Source organism: Ammospiza caudacuta, chromosome 16, assembly GCF_027887145.1.
Source record: "Ammospiza caudacuta isolate bAmmCau1 chromosome 16, bAmmCau1.pri, whole genome shotgun sequence".
Taxonomy (NCBI): Eukaryota; Metazoa; Chordata; class Aves; order Passeriformes; family Passerellidae; genus Ammospiza; species Ammospiza caudacuta.
In genome coordinates this window covers 14,636,029-14,658,858 of record NC_080608.1, presented here as the reverse complement: position 1 = coordinate 14,658,858, position 22,830 = coordinate 14,636,029, and the positions used below count along the sequence as shown (strand labels likewise).

Below are 22,830 nucleotides of genomic sequence, written 5' to 3'. Positions count from 1 at the left end.
GAGCTGGCCAGACATTTGTACCAGGGGCAGAAATAGCCCTGAGGTCATTGCCTTGCCCCCTGCCAGTGTTACCTGTGGTGATGCTGCCAATGGGACCCAATTCCATCCTCCTTGGTGCTCCAAGCAAAGGGCCTGGGAAGGACAAAGTTTTAGACAGACCAGTGTCCTGAATAACACTGGTTATTGCAAATATGTCATTGTATAAACATGGTTTGTGCCCTCAAAAACAGGTAGCAGTCTGGATGCCTCCCTCAGCACGTCTTCCTTGGGATGCAGCCCTTCAGAGCCACTTCCCTGGCTGGGCAGCAACTCCTGCAACCCTTCCAACCTTTACAGACACTTAAAATAAGAGAGGTTGTGTGGGGAAAGCTGGGGAGTCCCTCTGGTTTTTGTGACATGGGAAATAATGAAATATTTTGGGAATGCACAGTGCTCTTGCTCCTTCTCAGGCTGGGCCTGCAAAGGGCACCATCCTGCCCTGGGGACTAAACCACCAAGTCCTGACTTTTTATCCTCAGAGATGTCCTGGGGTATTGCCAGCAGGTTTGATGAGGCACTGATTCAGCACAATTTTTACATATTTAAATAAAGTGCCATGTGCTGTTGGTCACAGTGGCTTTCCAGGTGAGAGGTGTCCCACTCACAGCCCCAGCTCAGCACAGAGCCCTGAGTGTCTGCCTCAGTCCCCCTGGCTCCCATGGATGGGACTCGACATGTGTTTGATATGAAGCAAATAGATTTATAAAATATTACAATCAAATACATGAGGCATCACAGACAGGGCAGCAACTTGAATCTCTGAGTGCAACACAGGGAACACAAAGAGCATCACAACATAAACAGCAATAACTTTTTTTGTGGGGTCCGGTAACTGCACAAGAGTATCTTGCATTCACTTTAAAGATTACTTAAATCTATAATTTTCAATTGTAGAGTCATTTATGTTGGAAAAAACCTCTAAGATTGAGTCCAACTGTAAACCCAGCACTGCCAAGCCCACCACTGAACCATGTCCCCAAGTGCCACATCTACATGGCTTTTAAATACCTCCAGGGATGGTGACTTCCCTGGGCAGCCGCTTCCAGTGCTTGACAACCCTTTCAGCAAAGCCTGCATATGTTTTCTGTTAATGGCTTATGGTCTCAAATAGTTTTTATTCACTGGTATTTAGGAAAAAAAATGTTGCTTGTAGTCTTTAAGAAAAGTAGCTCATTCTCTGACACATGGGAAACTGATTATCTCTGGGTTTTATTGTGGGGGGTATGTGTCCACAATCAACTGGGAATACTGGAAAGGGTGTAATTTGGGAGTGACTTTAATTTTTATTTATGAAAAAGTTTGATTCTGTGAAAGGGTTAGATGGCATTTTGAAAAGCTGCTTTCACTGTAAATCTGTTGCTGTGAGCTTGGCTGAAGGAAAAGCATTTGCTTTTGGACATCTCAGTGGTTTTTATGCACAGTTTTATGCAAGTAATTTGAATCCAAATTAAACATATTGAAGTTACTTCTGTGCGCGTGCTACGTTTTCGTGACGGTAATGTCAGGATGTTTCTTTTGTTAGCTCATGTAAAAGTTAATGGCTGTACTCTGCCAAGTTTGGAGTAGGGTAATGATTTTTTTTGCTGCCTGTTTGTGTTTTTCCCTGGAGCTGGCATCCCCATCAGTTTAAGTAGTGGAAAAGTTTGTTCTGACACTTGCAACCTTTTGTAGGTAGGGCTGGGGTCGGTTTGCTCCCCATCTGTGCCTGCCACCACCAGTGGTGTGAGGCTGGGGCAGTGCTCACAGAAACACTGCTCAGGGTGACTCAACTGCTCCTTTTCCAGCTCCCTCCTCTTCCCAGCTCCCCACCCACCCTCCCTGCCCAGGGGCTGGGGGGAAGGAGCTTCCCAGCAGCCACACTGGCTCTCGCAATCAGCTCCAACCAACCAGAACTTCACTGAGGAATCATCAAGATGCACTGGGTCTCTTTAGCACTTTATGTCTGGAGCATTTTGAGTTAGGCTTCTGTGAATGAATTAATTTCCTGTCTGTACAATTAGAAGAATTTAGGACAGGGGCTGTGCCTCATTAAGTAACTCACTACATTGCCAGGCTGAGTAACTCATGAGGGTAAGGGTTTTATGCTGGATGGTGCTAACACACAGTGGTTTTAATATCCCCATCTTCCTACTAAGTCCTTACCTGAGGAAGTGCCTGAGTTCTCTTCCTTGAGTACATCATCAAATAATCGAAGTTACAAACCAAATTAACAGCTCAATCAGCCTTTCCATCAAGTAGCAATTCACAGCCAAATGGCACCAACCCTAAATTTGGGCAGTGGCACCCATTCCTGAGTTTGCAGTGCAGCCTCTTCCCTCTGGCATCATATCCACAGGAAAGAATCATTCTTTCCAGCACTGAGGTTGGCTGGTGGAGTTATGCTGCTCCTTGAACTTGTTTTCCATGAGTAATGAAATTGTTGAGGTACCTGCTTTACTCAAAATGTTATCTAATATTACCAATGACATACTCTCATCTCATGCAAGGAAAAGTTGGTGGCATCTTGGGTGAAGTTGCTTCTTTCCATCAACCTGTGTGACCACCCTGAGGCTCCACAGCATTGTGGAGGAGCAGGAGTGGAGTTATCCCGGGCTTTCTACCCATTTTTACAGTAATGTTATTTCTCTTGCTTCAGCACTGATAAGTTCCAAGGTGCCCCTGTGCTGCAGAGGAGGAGAATCAATATATGAATGTTTATAATGCCCCAGCCCACCAATATTTGAGCTGCTTCTGCCTAAAAAGTCTCAAACCAGACAATCTTAGCCCAAGATCTAAGCAGCACTTGAGTTTTCAACATCCTCTCAGAGGCTCTGAGTAGACACAACGCCAAGAAAGTGGCTGTGAGATTCCATGGATATGGCAAAATGTGTTGCACACACATTTTGTTTATCCTGTAGATGCAATACAACTGGAATGACTGGATGGCAGCTGTGGCTTTTGGTTATGGGGTGTTGGTTTTTTTTTGTAGTAGTCAAAGCATTAATCAGGGCAGCATGGTTTAATACTGAACAACCTGGATCTGATTGCAGAACAGTTAGAGAAATGCTGAGGGTTACACCCTTTTTTATTTTGCCAATATTTTCCATAATATTTATGGGAGTTTCCTTGGTGAGTTTGGGTTCTGATGGATAATAAAGCAAGCTTACTGGAGATTGTTTTATTAACTTAGGTCTTGTGCATTTCATATACAATAAAAAAAAGGGATGTGTCCTGATTTCCAATTGGTCTCTGCCCATCATGCTGTGATTTTTTTGCTAATGTAGAATTAAAAAAAAAAATCTTTTTTTTCAATGCAGATAATAAAACCAAACAGAAATTAATTAAGGGAAAAAAAAAATGCTTCCAAAGATAGAATTTGAGGTCATGCATATGTACAACAAAGAATGTGATTGCTGAAATCTTTATGTTAGTAAGAGGGGGAAATGAAAGCTCCTTTTATTTTATTTTTCTCACGTCTTCTATCATTAAAATCCAGTTCTAACAGCAGAATACTTCTCTTTTTCATGTGTGTTGAAAAGCAGCTACACCATGTATCAAAGCCATCAGTCCAAGTGAAGGATGGACTACAGGAGGTGCCACTGTCATCATCATAGGAGACAATTTCTTTGATGGGTTACAGGTCATATTCGGCACCATGCTGGTTTGGAGTGAGGTAGGTGTTGTCTCATAGCTAATGTCTCACAGCTTTGTCTCCTTGTAGCCAGCCTGTCCTTTCTCTGGGCCACATCCTAAATCAGCAACAAATGTCGATACACGAATCCTTGCCTTGCTCTGTTTTATGAAAATAATTAGTCAAATTTACCTGTGGCAGGAACCCATTATAGCCAGGGGGATTTGCATCTTCTTGTGCTGGCCCAGAATTTAGCTCAGTGGGTTTTATTCCATGGAAAGGGGAGGATAAAGGCCTGTGTGAATAATTCTGTGTTTAGCACTACAATAGCTAAGGGCCCACAGGAAACAAACATTTATGTGATCCCGCTTTCCACAGAAGCTGGCTGCTGGTACCTGCAGCTCAGTGAGGTGGAGATTGCAGAATTCAGCACCTCTGAACAGCATATCCCTAAAGCCTGGATACTTGCTGTAAATATTATTTTCATAGCAGCAAACAAATGCACCATGTTGTATCCACAGCGGACTCCTCATACCTAGCAAGGGCCCCTGCAGTTTCACAGGAACCCTTTCCTTATTTCTTATCCTTTTTTTTTTTTGCTGTTGTTATTCCTCCCAGCTCCTTAAATCCTGTCTTTTCCCAGGACATAATTAATGGTGGAGCCTGATATTCCCCAAAAATCTGTGGAAAGTTAAAACCCAGGCAGGTTTTAACCCCAATGGCCATGGCCAGGGCTGTAGAAACCATGGCAGAGTTCCCCCACTGGCACAGGGAGACAGCTCCAAGGAAAGGTTTATATTTTGAACTTAGGGCTTTCCAAAAGCATTTTTGAGGTTTAATAAGAAATTGTAATTTTCATTATTTTAATACTGAAAAAAAACCCCAGCCTCCCTGAGATACCTATGCAACACTTCCCAATGGCGAGAGGGTTTTCTGATGCTTTACCTTACATCCTGTAAATCTTAAATCAACCCCACAGCCTAATTTATATCCAGCACATTCCCCCTACTGATTCCATGGCACATATGGCAGCATTTTTTCCATGTGAAGAGTATTCTCTAATGTCCTTCACTATTCTCTCTCTCTCTCTCTCTCATCCTTCCACTTGAGAACAAGTGTGGATGAAAGGGCATTCCAGAAAAGGAGAGATGGTAAATGAGCCCTATTCTGAAGCCCTTATGTGATCATGAAAGTGCCCCCTGGGCCCAGTGTAAGCATTTTGTGTGTTACTATTGAAGCCATTATGGCTGCAGACGTTTAGCAGGGAAAGGTGAAGGGGCTGGGAGGAAACTGCTCCGATTCTGGTGCTGCAGAATTGGATCTTTCATTATAAATCTTGATTCTATTTATCAGTGGAAGCCATTAATTGTCAATTTCTAATCTCAGGAGACTGAGTGCTGGTCAAAACATTGTTGCTGATGTTTGCAAGGCCTTGCCATGGAATTAATAATGTTAGAGGAGGTCCGGACTGAAGCCAGTCTGTTGTCTGGGAATGCTGCAATGGGCTGCAACTCTTTCACTGCCTCCCTCTTACAGAACTGCTTCTCATTTCATAACCTATGAGAGCAGTCAAAAATCATATAGGAGAAAAGAACATTCTTTCTAAACGAAGCAGACAAACACGGTAAACAAGTGCAGAAATGCATGAGCTGAGTGATCCCTAAATAATAGTGATCTATAAATAATTCAAGTTACACATACAAGCCACCTATGAAGTACAAAATAAGTTCTTTCATTTGCCTTCCCATTTCTAAAAATGTCTAAGGAATTTTCAGTACCCAAGAAGAACATTTTTGTTTTACTTTAATAGAGTATAAGATTGAACTGTCAAACCTCTGAATCTGAGTCCATTACAAAACTGGAGCAGGCTCATCCTGAGTTGCCAGTAAGGCCCAGTTATGAGCAAACTCAGCCAGGTTATTTTGTCATTGAATTCTGGACAAATTTTAAAGTTCATCCTGCTGTTTCATGGATCCAAACAAAACATAATTTTAACTGGGCTTCAGAAAATCCCAAACAAAACCAGATAGGCAGAGACTAAAGAAAAAGAATGAGTCTTGCAGAGCATTTTCATGTGGATTTTTCCAGCTTCAGTTTCAGCTATAATTGCAGGTGGTTTGGGGGATGAAGTCTAATATTGAAATTAAGCATCATTTTGCTACAGACTTTGCATGGGACCTTGGGCAAATCGTATAATCTACTTAAAGTTCAATTCCCTTTCTCTAAAACAGTAATAAGATTAGTCACCTTCTTTGGAGAGGTGCTGTGAAGGTAATTATCATAAAGGTCCTATATTACTCAGACTTTATTATAGGAAAATCCATGTAAATACCTGAGCTGCATGGATATTTAAAATATAAATCTTACCCTAATTCAGAAGTAAAGTTAAGAGTCAAAAAACCCCAAACAACTCCCTTTTAAGAGTGAATTTGTTGCTGTCAAGCAGCATGTTATAAATAATTTGAAATGTAAATAATATATTTTTAATTTATTTTACATGTATTCAAGTTTTGTAATTGAAATATTTATGTGCTTGAAATGGAGTTGACTGTGTTAAAAAAGGAGTTTTAAAATGGTTTCTGAAACACATATTTATTATTTAAACATATATTTTAGCTGTAAACACTCTAACATAATTGCAACCTTTCTCAGACAGGGAGAACTAAATAAAAACTTAATTTGTCACATTAATTTTGAGCACAAATGCAGATACCCTAAGCCAGTAGGTTCAATTAATCCTTACCTCCCATATTACTTTAGAAAAATGACTTTAAAAGCCCTTGGTATTTTTAGAATACAGCAGAATGGGCTGTCTAATGCCTTTTTCTTTCCAAGGGACTTTCGTAACCGCCAAGCAAACAGCGCTGCTCTATCGTGTGCACATGCTGGGTGTGCTCAGAGCCTCCCAGCAAACGTTCTGTGTGCCAGACAGGCTCTGCTGCCTGTCTGTGCCGTGCACACTCACACAGAGCTGGAACTGGGGGGCTTCACCAGTTCTGGGTCCCTACGTGGTCACAGATATTCCAAATCGGCCCTGCTGATAAGAACCCTTCTTGCTTCTCTCTCCCGTTGGGGTGCTCAGACTCTGAGAGTCAACTTGCAGGGCAAATATATGATTGTGAAGACAAAATTAGTTTCTTATAAATATTCCACAATATTTGCTTAAAATGAACTATTTCTTCAAACATTTTCCTGCCAAGAACATTCCTGCAGCTGTACAGAGTCAGCTGGAAACAACTTCTTTTTCTTTTATATTAAGAAAAGATGAAGCACTGAAACATCTTTTTTTTTTTTTTTTTTTTTTTTTTACCTTTGTACAGCACAAAAACAGAGGATGATTTTTTTGGTTTGGTGGCTTTTTTGTGTATATATATATATTTTTTTTTACTGCTGCTGAATCAAATTCTGTGACACAGTTTGTTATTTTGCTTTTTATGTTTGTTATTGATTTTGGAAGTCTCTGGCTTTGAGTGCTTATTTTGGAGCTCTGACTCATTTTTAAAAAATGAGTAGGCACCCTCTTTTTGCAAACCAAGGCTTATTAAGCAGCATCTGGATGCCCAGAATTGAGGCATGCAAAGTCATTGGTTGTTTTTTAAAATATAGGTACCCTAAGGGTTCTGTTCTCACTGAAAGCTGTCATTACCTTCAGTTGGTGGGATTTTTCTTCATTCCTGTTCTAATGGTCCTCTTCACACAGAGTCAAAGTCAAATTTATGACTGATTGTCACCATTTCCCTAACCACAAACCAGAGCTCAAGCATGCAAAAATAAACTAGTGACTCAGATTAATGACATCTCCTTATAAAATGTCACTTTTAAAAAAAGAAAGTAACCTGGCACTCTGAAGAGTGTGAAATGATGCTGTATCACACAAGAATGCCTAGAATATATTTGAAAACCACAGAAAGAGGCTTGTTGTACACACTCAGCCCAAATGTGTTTTGGATTTTGAAGGCCAGGCACCACCCGCCATTCAAAAGATCCCTAGCTCAGGTTTTAGTGCAACCCCACTGTATTTCCCAGCTGACATGTAAGAATTTATACCAAACAGCAAATGCAGTTGCTAAGTATCAGGCCAAATCACTTGAAAATCCCTGGGGAGAAAGGTCCAGTTACTAATTTTATGTCCAGCTCAGTTTCTCAATTTGTTAAATGCTGGAACGGAGGAGGAAGATGGATCTGGGAATTTTGTCTGCTGGGTTCATGTCCAAATCACAGGTTAATGCCTTGCTCAAGATTTATATTTAAAAAATAAATTCAGAAAGGGGCATAACTCAAATTTAGGGATTCTTGGTTCTTGGCATGTTGTTCTTTTGGAGTCTATTCATCCACCAAGAGCTCCCAGCTGAGGTGAGGGTTCATAACTGGCCCTGCTGGGTCACACAGGGAGCTCCTCTGCCTCAGGGTCTTGTGGTTGTCATTGGGCAAGGGCAGAAGCCTAAAAACATCAGGGTGAACATGTCATGATGCTTCCCCAAAGCTCTTTACCAGTCTCCCCCTCTTTGGGGCTCAGAGGCATCCAGAAGTGGTGTCTTTACTTTTAATATCCCTGGGTGTAATAGCTCACCTCTTCCAGAGGCTTTGCATGTTAATGAGGCAGATTGTACCCTGAAGAAGGAACAGGCTATGTCAGTGTGAAAGGACAAAAGGTGGAGTAGGTTCCCCACATCAGGCCCCAAGCTGACAGAAAAGCATCCCATAATTCTGGAGTTATGGAAGGCAGGGGCAGATCTGCTTTTGCTGTGGATGGGCTTGGACTGCCCAGAGATGTACAGCACCAATTGGGTCACCTGGATTGCAAACCAGAGTCAGGACGATTTGGAGAGCTGCTCCCAGTCCATAGCAGATCCTGGCAGAGCTGTGGAACCAGAATCTGAGACCCAAGGTGATAGGTTTTGATGTGCAAGGGAACATTTTTTGTCCCTTAAAGCCAATCTCCTGCTCTGACAGCAATCTAGGGAACTCCTGGTGTGTAACCAAGCTGCCCAGAGTTCCTTCTGTGTGCAGGAGACCTGAGAGCTGACCCAGAACAAAGGCCCAGCACCAAATCCCTGACAGTGGTTAATGACAGATGTCATGGAGGAAAAGCAAAAGGAAAAGGAACATGTATTCTCCTGGTATACCTCCCAAGCTTTAGTTGTAGGGAAAAGAGGAATAAAATACATCCTGAATGTCCTAAACCATAGGACTTCAGACATAATGTTCACCCTTTGGGAATGTGTGGGCGACATTATTGTATATTTGTGGTTTTAAACACAGTTAAACTTATTTACTTCAGAGCACAAAGGAAAACCAAACTGTTTGTGGAGAACAAACCAGGAAACTTGCTTAACTCTCCCCAGCTCTCTGTAACAATGGACCATAAATAGGTCAGACGTTTCTTGGGAACCAGGGAAGATGAGTATTGGAAAATGCCACAAATTATGTTTAAAGAACATTAAAGTGGTGACAGACCAGTAAATGCTGGGAAATTCAAAGATACAACCAGAAGCTGCCTGTAGAGCTCATGCCAGAATGGGGGTGAGGGATGCAAGGCTCATGCTGGTGTAGTAAGATGAGCATGTTAACCTTTACTACTAAAATCCTTGGCTGTTTTTACAAATATTTTTTCCCAAAAATGCCAAAATTTTTTTCTCATCTTCCCAGTCCATCCAGTTAACCAGAACCACTCGAGGATGGGATTTATCTCAGTTATGTTTGGCTGCTTACAGTTGAGCAAATGGTCTAAGCTTGTCATGTTGGTTCAGTGGGGAAGGGTCAGAGCTTCCAGGGATGGCTCATCCCAATGTGAGAGGTGTCTGAAGCACTAGAAATCAATTGCTGCTTGGCACTGCCTTCTGCCTCTGCTGGCTTTTTAGGGCATGGAGAGAACTGGCCTGGACTTTTAAGCTTTGGTCAGCTCAACTGCAAGACAACTCAGTTTAAGTAAAAGCATTCCATAGAAGTTTGGGGTTTGGTTTTAGTTTTTGTTTTAATTTTTAGTTTTTTTCCCAAATTGGTAGAGTGAGCAATTTAGAAAAAAAGGCAGGTTTCTTTTAAAAAGCAAGTGAGTTTCTAAACCACATGATTCCAAAGCAGAGCCTGCAAACATACTTTTGGAGCACCCAAACAAGAAGACATCAACCCCTACATGATAATTTCTAAAATGACATGTGGCTTCTGACTTCTATGGATCTGAATAACTTTTGGAGCATTTGATGCTGGTAGTTTTGGTTTTAACGTTCAACTTGATTTAATATTAATTTTCTTATTTTAAATATGGAGAGCTCCCTACTGTGTGTGCCATTTCCCTCTGTAGCACAGATGGCTCTCAGACAGATATTGCTCTCCTTCTGTGCTCTTTTTTAGTCCCATGCCCTAAACAAAGAACTGGATCAAAGTCTGGGGTTTTTTTGGTAGGGCCTTACTACAGTGCTGAAACATTTGGTTCCTAGTAAAAATAACAACAAAATAAGCTTTTTATTTAAAAAAAAAATCTATTTAAATTTATTCCTTAATCCAGGACATGATTTGACCAAGAGTATAGAGCACTTAACTGCATGGGGTGCTCACACTTTGCTCATAACCTGTCAAGCCAGGTTATTTGGTTTTGGTTGGTCTTGGTTTTATTTGCCTCTCTGGAGGGGCATTAATGTGCAGAGAAGGATTATCCATGTGTCAGAGCTGTATCTTGGTTGTTGGACACAATCCTGTCATCTTTTCTCTAGACCTCTTGTTACTGTTTTTTCCTAAGGGAGCGCAATGAGTGAGAAGAGGACATTTTGGTGATGGGGAAGGCAATGCTGTAGCTTCTAAGAGCAGCAGAGATTTGAGTTAACCTTGCTATGAATTAGTGAACTCCTAGATAGCTCTGCTACTCATTTGAGGGACCACATTTTAAATCCAGCCCAGAATCCTGAAAAACCAAAAATAGTCTAGAGCCTGGAAAGTGCAGCACTGACCCAGCCCAACTTTTTGTGCCAAGAGCATCAGAATCCCCTGCCCCAATAAAAAGAAAGTCAAAGTTATTTATTGATTTCTGGGTAAATCCACGCCTGAAGAAGCCCTCTCAGAAGTGTGTCAGTCATTGCAGTGAAGGCAGACTGGAAGTGATGGTTAGATGGTTTTCTTTGGTACATAATTTTTGAGTGCTCTCATAATTTTGAAGGAAAGATCCAGCATCCTTTGGAAGCCAAGATTTGCATTTCTACAGGAATCAGTTACACCTTCACAAAATGAACAGAAAATTAAAACAGTAGCACAGGGTGCTCTGCCAGTGCACAGATGTCAGCTGGGGACTGGAGTATTTAAAACCTTGGACTTGTGCTGTGCCATGTTCACACATGTAATCATGTGTCATTTATGGATCTGATTTGTTGGACACTGTCATGACCTCAGAATTCATCTGAGCAAATGTGGGTGTCCTGCTGCTGTAGGCTGCAGTTATTGCATTACACCATGCTGATGTTGTACTAGGAAGCAAGTGCCTGCTGTGTATGAAAACAGGAATAATGCTGTTACAAGAATGCCTGTAAATATTGTGGTCACTGCCTTTTGTGTGTGTTACATCAAGATTGTGTTCAAACACTGACAGGTTAATTACATGTTTCAAGCTTATTTACTGAGATCTGAGAGGAAAGTGTTATTAAAGAAGTGTTCAGCATCTAACAGTGCTTTTTTTCTCTTTCTTCTCCCTCCCCAATGTTTTCTCTAGCTGATTACTCCACATGCCATCCGTGTACAGACGCCTCCCCGACACATCCCAGGGGTTGTAGAAGTCACATTGTCCTACAAGTCTAAGCAGTTTTGCAAGGGAACGCCTGGAAGATTCATTTACACAGGTATGGATGCTTTAAATGTAAGGGGGGAAAAATGGATGCTTTAAATGGATGCTTTAAATGTAAGGGGGGAAAAATAGGGCAGGCAATATATCACCCTTGCTAGGGCTTCTGCTCTTGTCATTAAAAGCTGTGCTGTGTTATTTTGGCTGAGACATCACTGAAGGTACCAGTTGAGGTTGGAGTCAGAGCTGGGGGGCTGTAGGGATGAATCTGAAAGCACACCAGTGTGGGATTTTTGTTTGCTTGTTTGTCCCCACAATAGGACATCTCTTTACCCAGGAGGGGAGAGGAAGGAGGGAAACAGATACTCCAGTTCTTACCAAACAAAGAAAGTGTGCAAGCACAAGGAGCCAGACACACAAACCTGCCTTGAGAAGGATCCTGCTAAATTTCACCATCTCATGCTGTCCTGCAGGTGTTGCAAGGGTTCCAAGCCTGTTTGCCAGCCCATCTCACCATAACTCACTTGTCTCTGGCTTCCAGGGAGCCCAAGTAGCTCTCAGCCGAGTCAGTGCTGCAGACACAGCACCTTGCAGTGTGCTTTGGGGTGGTCTCCCACACTGGACACCACTAAGTTGAGTGATTTGGCCTCAAAAAAACTAACCAAAAACCCCCACTCTGGAACACTGCAGGTGCTGCCAGTGTCAAACCACTCTCAGTAGTTATAAGAATGGCCTGGGAAGTAAATCAAGTAGCAGCCTAACTTTTTAAAAAGGATGTGTGTCGTTGGTTCCTCTGAGGGTGTGTGCTACAGGAATTAGCAGCTTTGCCCTGGTCTTGATGTGCTTTTAATGCACTTGTTGTTGTTCACATCTACAGAAAGGACTGTGCTGGAGCTGTTTGCCTGAACTGTGCTTCAGCACAACCCAGTACAAATCATTTCCTCATCCTCAATTGCCCTTGGAACTTTAGGATATATCATAAATACTTGTGACTAAGGCATTCTGAGTTCCACTGGGCTCACACATTGCTCCAACTCTCAGTGTACACACAGGGACTTGAGGCAGAGTAGAGAATTCTGTGCTCCAGCTGGGCAGGAAACTCTCATTTGAATTTTGTTAATACTAAGCAAGTTGAACAAAGGTGCCTTATATTATTTCTTGTCTTTTTCAAATACCCTCTCCCCTAGATGAGATTATTCACTGGGTTTCTTTAAACTGACTCTTAAAATTCTCACATATTGCCCTGCTGGATGAGCAGCAGGCACTTGTGGAAGCTGTGTGTGTTTATTTGGGAGCATTATCATTTCAGCAATGCGTGGGAAATCCATATATTGGACAATAACACACCATATAAAAAAATTAATTAGAGTTTTGAATGTGTTGGAAGAAAAGGAATAGCAAAGGTCAAATTGATGGTTGAACCATGACAGGAGGGTGTTGCCCAGAGCTTTGGGCTGTTTGAGGGGAATCCTTTCCCTTTCAGGAGGTTGTGCTCTCCTGCCTGTTGTCACCCCACTGGGGTGGCTGCCCCTGGGGCTGGTGAAATGGCAGGTGTGGATATGGAAGGGAAAAAAAAAGGGCAAATCTGCTCCCCTTAACTTTGCAAAGAAATTTTTGATGACTTTAAATGTAAAAATGGGCTGAACCCATTTTGGGGTTGCTTTTCAGATCATCATTAATTAGCTTTTCCAGTGAAAAGGAGGGCAGCAGTTTAGCTTGTCTGCCCAGAAGCAGATGGCTGAATGTGGAAATAAAGTGTCCCAGTAGGGAGAGTATTTCCATGTATGCATTTTCTGGTTGGTGTTTAAAACACAGTATTTTTCATCCAGTAAATGGAAGTTATGAAATACTAAACAATAATGATAAAATCAAAGGTGATCCAGTCCATTCTCTCATGCAGTCACTTACAGAGGTACAATAGATACAGAAAAGGTGTTGTGACTGAAATCCTACCTCACACAATTTGCATTTTCCTTTTAGACCCAGCCTGAAATTAAATGTAGCTTTTTAAAAAGGACTAAATGAAACTAAAATAAAAACAATTAATGCATCCTGACCTTCAGAAGTGCCTTCCAGCCCTTTAAACAAAATGCAGGTTCAGTACATGCCTGCCGATTAGTTTTAGTTAATTGAAAATTATAGGATTGACCCAAGAGGAAAATTTTGTTTGCACTCCAATCACTTTTACAAATTAAGGAAAATTACCACAATTTTGTTTAGCTAAGGTTTCACACTGAGTTCACGAAATTAGCTCAGCCATCCCAACAAAGTCAGCACTTTGTTAGTGAGCACTAGAAAAAAACTAATAGTCTATGGTGTGTACAAACGAAGCATAGAAAAAGCTATGATGCTTTAGAGAACTAGGCCAAGTGGTTTTAATTAGGATTATTGGTTCATTGTAAGTTTTGAAGAACAATCAAACTAGCAGATTAGCTGTTTCTTTTAAAGCTAGAATTTCTTGCCATTCATTTTTCCCATGAGAACTTGTTTTAACTCCCACATAGCACTATTTTCTTTCTTTTTTTTTTCCTTTTCCTTTTTTTTTTTTTTTTTTTAACAAGGCCTGCAGGAAATGGACCAATTGGAAGTTGGGATACAGTAACATTCCCCAGCATCACTCCAGCCGATGGGAGTTTTTCACAATGTTCTTCAGTGAACTCAGTGTTCTGGAACATATTACAAAACCACAGAGGCCAAATGTTTTCTCAGAGGAGTTTGGCCTCTGTTTTTGGCCGAAAACATTTCAGCATCACTTGCTGCTTATTTACCCTGCTATTAGGAACAAGAAAAGGGGAGAGCAGCAAAAGCAGGGGGGAGAAGCAAAAGAGAGGGTGTGTGAGAGGGAGAGAACGAGACCTGGGGTTTGTGGGCGGTGCAGGAGTTGATCAAGCGTAGTTTCCTTTCTGGTGAGAATGTCCCTGCTCGTTAATGGTCCCATTTTGTGGTCAGGTCTCATTTAGAAGAAATTATTTTTAATCAGTGTTCAACAAAATATCCCCTCAAGCCACCTGGCTGTAAACTGGTTTTTTCTTACTGTTAAGTAGTTAAGTTCTCAGAAGAAAATACCCAGTGACCCATTAATTTTAGCCTTTTTTTCCTCTTTAACTGCAAATAACTTAGTAACATGATCTCTAAGTAGCCCATGTGCCATCTAGGAATCAAGGTCACATATATACAGAAAAATCCTGGCTTTTGTGAGTGTTTCTGAAAGAAATAAACCAGTGTCACCCTGTGCTTACAAGAAAACATGAGTTTTTTATTTTCCATCAGCAGAGCGAGCCATTAGCATGCACTTAGAGAGCAATTATTTCTTAGATTTTAAGCTTTGACATTCCTGAGAGAATGTTATCAGAAACACAGAAATCTGAATACACCTTGAATGTGTGTTCATTTTGGAATAATATTAAAAATCCATATTACAAATAGAAATACCCAGACATGCTGTGGCACTGCTCATCTCTAAGTCTCCTGGGGCACTGGAGAGCACTGAATGAATTCAGCTTTGTGTCACAACTTGGGAGTCAAGTGGGTGTCACTACCATTATTTTAGGACTGGAGAGACTGAGATAAAGGAAGAGATTAAAGGTACAAATCCATAGGTAGTTTGGCAAGGTGACTCAGGGCATATATGGTCGACTTAAATAAGAAAGTTGGCTCAAATTTGTGATACCCAGACAGGCCTTTGAGATTTTTTTCGGTTTGTTTTAATTTTAAAAAAATGATGCACCATGGACAACATGAATTTCACAGATGACTTTTGCAGTGGTACTAAGCTGCAAGATTTGAGTGGGGCTGCATGACTGTAAGTGAGATGAGAATTTATCTCACTGCATATTGGAAAGGACATATGGAGGGTCCATAAAGATGCATTATGCTGTGTCTTCTACCACCTGCTCAGTTTAAGATTTTATGCTTTTTTTTTTTTCCCAAAACAGAGCAAAGGACTTCCTAGGGGCCAGAAGTACAGAGCTGTGTCACTGAGGTTGTGTGCAACACGGGTTAATTCAGATTCTTGGCTGAGCAGTACCCCAAACACTGCTCCTCCTTTTGGCAATGGGTTACATGCTTGGATTCAGGTTGGAATTTAGGGACCATTTTAATTTGCTCCAAGAGGAGCAGGCAAGTCCCCCATGGGCCTTTTGGGGTTTGTGGTGAGCTCTGGGGTGGGATGTGTCTTTGGAAGTGCTGCTGATGGGAATGGCTGGATGGAGGATGAGTGTGGGCACACAGGGCTGGGAATAACCCCCATGCTGAGCTCTGTCCTGCAGGGTAACTGTGGCAAAGGCTGAGCAGGACAGAGTGGACACTGCCAGGAGTGAGCAGTGTTTGTGTTACACTGTTAGGCCACTGTGTGTAGGGAGATGTGGAAATCCTGGTGCTGTGGAGGTCAGGATATTCACAGAATTTCTGGGAAACTGCGTCCGTCTCTGAAATGTCACAGGGCTTCTCAGGGAGCTTTTCACTCCCCTGTTTGCTACAAAGAAGAAATGGTCTCGTGGAAAATTCTTCTGAAAATATTTGAGTCTGTGTACAAAGGGGAAGGGCCTTGCAGATCACCGATTATTTGGGTAGCATTTCCAAAAGTCTCTGTTTTAGGTGATTTAATTTTCAGATTTTTAATTTTAGATGGTTTTATTCACAGAAGCACAGGAGTAGTTGTCTTCTGAGAATTGTTTTATTTTCATTTTTTTTAAAGTCAAATGCCTTCAAGAGTAAGAGAATAAAAACTATCTGTTACCATCTAAAACTCCAGTCCATGGTCCTGGAAGCAGAGGTTGGAGTCACATAGAGAGATCTGGTCAGAATTGGAACCATTTAAAAGCTGATCTTGAGTCCCTTAAATTTCCAACCTGATAAATTTCAGTTATTTCCTTTGCTAGGAAAATTTTCTCTTTTCAAGAAAGCACCAATAACTAAGTTCAAGAGGTACATAATCAATGAAAAGTCAGTTTTCAGAATGGAGAGTTCTGGAGTTTGTAGACTAGAGAAAAGAACATTAACAAAAAGAGAAAAAAGGAAGGAAAAAGAAGTGGTCATAAGAGACAGACTGGCTGTCAAGAAGTTCCTGTAGCCCCACTGGAGCTTTTCTTGATCCTTGCAGACTGGAGTTTGACCCTTACACCAGCTAACCTTGGCCATAGCTGTGTGGCTGTTAGTTCCTGGGAAATGTTAAAACCCAGTGGCAGTTATTCTTAAAATCAGTAATCCACAACCTCATTAGTTTTACAATGCCTCATTCATGTGTGTTTATTATTAAATCATGAGCACTTAAATAACTGATTAGTATAAATCAGGAGAGAAGGCCACCATCAACAGAACAATAAAAATAAAAGAAAAAATCCAGCATGTCTGATGCTGTCTCACATTTTATCCTGATATGTTTATAAAATTCTTCAATCTCAAAGATATGAGGATCATTAAGCTGAAATGAAATATAGAGCACATCACTTCTCCAGAAGAGTGACCAGCTATGAGATCTGGTAGCTAGCAAATGAATGCCATTTGTTTTTAACAGCAGTTTTTATCTGCCTTTCACTAGTAAATATTAATAGTGGTGGCAGAATAAAAGGTATCAGATGTCTTGAAGTTAAATAGTCAGAAAGTGCTGGAGAAGAACAGAAAAAGAAATCCTTCAGTGCAAAGAAATATAAGAAGTTTAAAGTAAGAGCTGTCTGTTCTGAAGAGCAGGAGAGCCCTGTGCTGCAGGTTACCCTGTGCTTTGGATGCTCCATAGAAAATCTGTTCCTCATCTCAGAGATGCTCTATGGTTGAGGAACATGAGATGGTAAATCCTTTCTCTAGAGCACAATCAAGTGAGGATGAATGAAAACAAACCTTTGTAAACTTAAACTTTTACCAGGGAATTTAATTAATTCCTCTGGAAACAAGCAAAAAAAAAAGAGAAAAGTTCTAACAACTATTTAAAAAATATCCTAATGCAGATTTTATCTCACTGTGCCAAGTGTTCCTTCCCAAGTGGAGCCATGGGGACTCCAGAGGTGTTTGCCACAGTCCCTGAAGGACTCATGGCACCACAGCTGGGTCCAGGAGCCTGCAGGGAAAACAAGGGTGGGGCTGGTGCAGTCCCTCCCTCCAGGCCCCCATCAGTGATGTGAGCTGGGTGTTACCTGCCCTTCAGGACAAGAGCTGCTCTCAGGAAATCTCTGTTTGAGGCTAAGCTTGAACCTTTGTAATGTTCCAGTCCATTAACTGAGTCAGTCACCTGCCCTGCCTGGAAACTGTGAGGGGGGGAAAAAAATAGTGGCTGCAATTGTTTTGGAACAAGATTTTCTAAGTGAAATAATTTCAGTGTTTACTATTTTGGTGGTGGTTTTGAGGTGTTAATGTTGTTACCAAAATATTTGTTTTGAAGCTTGTAAGGACATGCTCAGTAGAGTGAAGTGTGGAGAGAGCAGGGTAGAATATTATCAATATTAGGGTGGTTGGTTTGGTTTGCAGAGTCTGGAAAGAAAGATGGGAGAAATCTTAATTGATTGCAGGGAGGACGTGGTGGAGGTAAATTGGAAAATCCCTATTATATGCTAATAATACCAGAACCCTCATATCCTTGGTATTTCTTAAACACTGGTAGCACCATAACACCCTGGAAAAAACACCCACTGAAAGTGTGCAGGGTACCTGTAGGACAGCTTCAAAATGAAAGCAATTACAGCAACCGTCAAAATAAAGCTGGCTGTGAAGGAAACATATTATTTTGCATATTTTATGTATACACTCTCCAAGAAATATGACCTTTATTTTCTAGTTAGAGGGAAGTGCAATCAGACTCTACGCAGCAAAGGGTAGCTGGATCATTAAAAAGAATATTTTCTCTGATATTAGAAGTCTAAATGGGCACCAGTCCTTATTCACAACCTTGGCTGTTTCTGTCTGCCCTGAGTTAATAAGTGATAAGGCCAAAAGAGAAATAAATCACTGAAGTCCCTGTCCAAAGAAAACATATTGACTACAGCCAAGCAAATAACAGCCCATAACCAATGGTCCCATTCATCATTCATGTAATAGGGATATAAAGTATTTTCTACCTATGAAACCATGGAGTAGGAAAAAGCCTGATAAGCCCCCAATCTAAACTATGTGATTTGATTATTAGAGGACATGAACTGTTTGTCACATACCTTTAATCTTTAAAATGTGTTGCCATTTCTAAACTATAAATTTGTGGTAAAGGATTAGAAAGCTATTAACAATAAAGGTATAAAATAGACTTTATAAAGATTCCTGCAATTGTCATGCAACCCCGTAGACCCTTGGAACCTTAGCCCATTGAATATGATATAACATTGTTATCTGACCTTCAGAGCCAATAAACCATTTTTTGCTTTTTAAATTCCAGACTTCATGATAAATTAACCCTCTGGATTCACAAAATAAGCCTTTTAAATTCTTTTCTTTATCCCCACCCCAATACCTTTAAATTTTCATACCTTTGCTTCAAAACTCTTATTCCAGACTGAAATTGTTAATCTTTTTTATTATCCTTTTATCCTCATGTCACTTGATGAGATATTATTCCCTCCTTAAAAAAAAAAAAAAAAAAAAAGCCCAATATAACAGGGACCTGAGATGAATTTCTAAAAAGTCTGCATTGTACTTTGTTTCTGCAGAGGGCTTCACTGTCTTTAATGTCTGGGTATCCAGGTTAGACAAAAACCATAGAAATGGGCAGTTTAGAGTGGCAGCAGAGGCTGAACTGATCACATTAATCTATTTTGATGCTGTGTGCTAAGAAGAGGGACAAGGCACTGTCTCTTTGCTGCTCCAGGAAGCAGAATCCTCAACTACTTGTTGCCACTGACGTGATTAATAGACTGGGAATTCTGGCTTCCTCATGGGAATGCATGTACTTAACTCACCCTCCCTGCCCTTCTCGTGGGGTGCAGCATGTTTTGGTGTCTGCTGGAATGGTGGGCAGGATTTGCTGTGGTTGAAGAGTGGCCAAGCTGTGGCCGGGCTCTCAGAGGTGCCCACGCTGGCTCTGGAGAGGGCATCAGGACCTGAATTTAGTGCACAGCTGCCTGAGGAATGTTCTCACACAGCACTGCCTGCCAAGGAGTCTCCTTAAGATGTGCCTAATCCTTTGAGGTGCTCGTTAGTGAGGGCTCATTTTGCTGAGGCATTTTGTTTCACAAGTGCCCAGCTCTGGGATGTGCAGCATCGTTCCCCTGAGGCAGGACTGGGGCAGCCTCGCTCCTTCTGCTTGTACCAGCATCCCTACACAGCCAGCAGTGCTTATCTAGCCTGGTTAGAGCTTCTGACAGCAGTGACTACAGAGAAGATGTGCCTCAATATAGCCCATGTCTACAGATTCAGGCTTTTTTTGTTAATATATAGATAAAAGGAAAATCTTGTACTTGTAGCCTTTCATCTCAGTGGATGCAAGAGCAATTTATTGCATGGAGTGTGAAGTTCTTTGTACTTTTCTGCTATCTTGCAAGAACTCACACAGACTCTTCTGCTTAGTTATGAAGATATCAAGTGCATAAGTGATGTGGTCTGCCCTGGTGACTGGATAGAGATGTTGGAAACAGTTTAATCACACTGTGACAAAACTCAATCCTGGCAGCTTCTCAGGCTGCCCCAAAACTCTGCAGAGCTGCCTCCTGGCACAGGTTACAGTGTCCATCCTGCCTTTATTAGAAGTTATTTTGAGCACTTTTGTATGAAACTTTGCAGAGCAGGCAGGCCCTGTGGGCTGCCGAGCTGCTGGGCTGGTGACACCACAGGAGCCAGCTCAGAAAGGAGCTGTACCCACGGTGTTTTAAGTTTTGTGAGACATGTGGCAGTGGGCCACATTTATTTCATGATAATGGCTGGCTAATGTCTTAGAGAAAGCAGAATTTCCTTGAAAATTCAATCTGCACAAAAGTTTCAGCAATCTCAATGAGCTTCCCCGGGACCTCCTGGCAGGTCACTGTCATTGCCCAGCCGCTGCTGTTGCTGAGGGACAACCTTGTGGTGCTAAAACTGCTACATTTTGTTGTACATTTAAAAAAAAAATCTCAAGCTTGATTGTTTAAAGTCTGCATCTAACTGTATAACCTTCACTGAAAGGAGTTTTGCCATTGGATCTTGCCCTGTTGGTCTGTTGTGAGCAGTTAATTAAGAAGTATAAAACCATCATGCCTTAATCCTGCCAAGCCAAGCATATGCAGATCTTTATTCCACAAGGTAGGACAGAAGTTATTTGATATATTAGAACACCAACATATTAGCACGATGTAAATTAGGCTGTGCTTTTGCACAGCTATTTTGAAGGAACTTCTTCCATTGCACACCAAACTTGACTGCCCAGGACCAGGGAGTTCATGGCAATTTATACCTTAGGGAGATGAGTGTGAGCCATCCAGGCAGTATCACAATAGAGTCTGCATTTGGGCAGTTGTTAATGAAGATCTGCAGTCTTGCACAGTTTGCCCTAAGGTATTTGCATGCCATACCTACTGTTTTTTCATCTCTCAATGTCTTTAACTTCTGTCATCTCCCTTCCCTCCCAAATATCATTTTTCTTCTTTTTCCTGTTGCCATAAATTGTGGTTAACCTCTATGCTTGAAGAGTTGTGGACTTCAACTGCTGTTGGATAGCACCAGGTGCCAGCGTTGGTGGTTAAAAAAAGGAAAACCCACACCCAGCAGACAGAGAGTTAATAAAAACCCATCCAAATCACACACAAACAGCAAATCTAAAACAACCCAACCAAAAAAACACAGATAGAAACACCACACAAGTAGCTAAATATGGCATTTTTTAGGACCCCATGGGACAGAAAACACATATGGCATTTAAGATATTGTAACAGCCATCTAGTAAAAATACATTTGTTAAAACAGAAATTGGTGCTAAACTTTCCATTTTAAATCTGTGAAGATTACAGAACAAAATTGGGACACCTATGAAAAATTGTGAAATTTGATGTCCCTTTTTATCATTACAGCATCTTCAGGGTGGGTTTTATGCCTTTTCAACATTATGAGACCCTCTTATATCTTATACAAATGTAGTGAACCTCTTGGAGCTCTGGGTCTGATACCCCCTGTGCTGTCAGATGTCATTGAAGATGTGGGGGAATCATCAGGAAACTTTGTCCTTTACCTTCATATGGGCGCTGAACAACTTCTCAAATAAGAACTTGTTTGGCTGGTGCTGGGTGAGAAGGGTTTCACCCTCAGTGCCCGTCGTGCCAGGTGCTGTGTAAGAAAGTAACTATTACCCCAAATATTGCAATTACTGAAATACATCTACTTATTGTCACCTTTTTCTTTTGTTCTCCTCTTTTTCTCCTATCTTATACCCAATTCCCAGCTTTCAGGATAGTTTCTGTAGAAGGCTACAACTCATTGAACAAAAATACGTTGTTTGTGTGCTCAGGCAGTTCCAGCAGCAAGCTTATATTTGTAAAAATGAAAGGCAAGATTTTGCTGCCAGAAGTGACCATGAATTCACATTGAAAGGTTACTTCTGCTGGGGAAATATTTTTTCCAAATGTAGATCTCTGACTATTTTCACCACTCCAAAAAGAATTCTCCCTGAACTTCACAGGCATGTTGTGCACAGCTACTAGAAATAGCCGTGGCATTGCTGTTCCAAAAAACAGGTCTTCAAGTGACCATCATACTGAAAACAATAATATTATTTTTGTGCAGGTTTTTAATTTTGAGGTACTTTTTACTCCCTTAAATCCTGCATTAAACTGTGCATGTCAGTTGTTTAAAAGGATGAGACTGAGTCATGCCTCACCTATTTGCCTGGGATTTTCCCTGGGTGTTATTGATAGAGAGCTCCAGCACAGGTTTGGCTGGCCAGGGGCAGGAACAAGAACCTGAACCAGATATTTTTTTGTTCTAGGATGAAGAATTTAGTTCAGATTTCCCAAAGATAAGGCCAAGCCTGCGCCTCCTTTCCTCACCAAAACTGCTCATCCTCATTGCTTGCAAGTTCTGTTAAAAAGAGAAATGAACCCTCTTTAAATTGGGGCCTAAGGGAAAGGATGGAAATGACCCCCCTCCCCTCTCCAATTTCCCCCATTAGACTTTTTTTTCACAGATGTTCATGCTGATTAGAGCTGGGAAATAAGGGTATTTCTGTAGACCATGAATATTCATTTGTGTTTTGGCAATGAATTTCCTTCAGTTTCCCTGTAGTGTTTTGCTCCCTGTGAATGTTTGAACAAGGGAGTTTGCTGAAACAATCCTGTCTGAGAAAAACTCAGAGTGTGCTATGGAAAGTGAATTTTCCATAGTGTTTGCCTGGACAAAACTCACTGTTGGTTGTTAAGAAATTTTACTGAAAAGCAGCAAAGACACAGGTGAGGTGATGCCTTTGCTGAACATGTAAATGCAGAATTTAAGTTTAAAAATTGTAACAATCCACTCTGTAATTATCCATCAATAAGGG

General features: G+C 41.2%; 1 protein-coding gene across 3 annotated transcripts in view; it reads left to right on the top strand.

Moving 5' to 3' along the window:
• EBF1 (EBF transcription factor 1) overlaps window positions 1–22,830 on the top strand; it is a 263,841-nt gene that overhangs the window by 194,636 nt on the left and 46,375 nt on the right. For 2 of the 3 annotated variants that reach the window (XM_058815594.1, XM_058815593.1), the window contains exons 9-10: window positions 3,561–3,691; window positions 11,346–11,472. In XM_058815594.1, the coding sequence (XP_058671577.1) occupies window positions 3,561–3,691; window positions 11,346–11,472 (258 nt within the window). Of the gene's footprint in view, window positions 1–3,557; window positions 3,692–11,345; window positions 11,473–22,830 lie in introns of all 3 variants that reach the window. The other variant, XM_058815592.1, reaches the window with a different exon arrangement.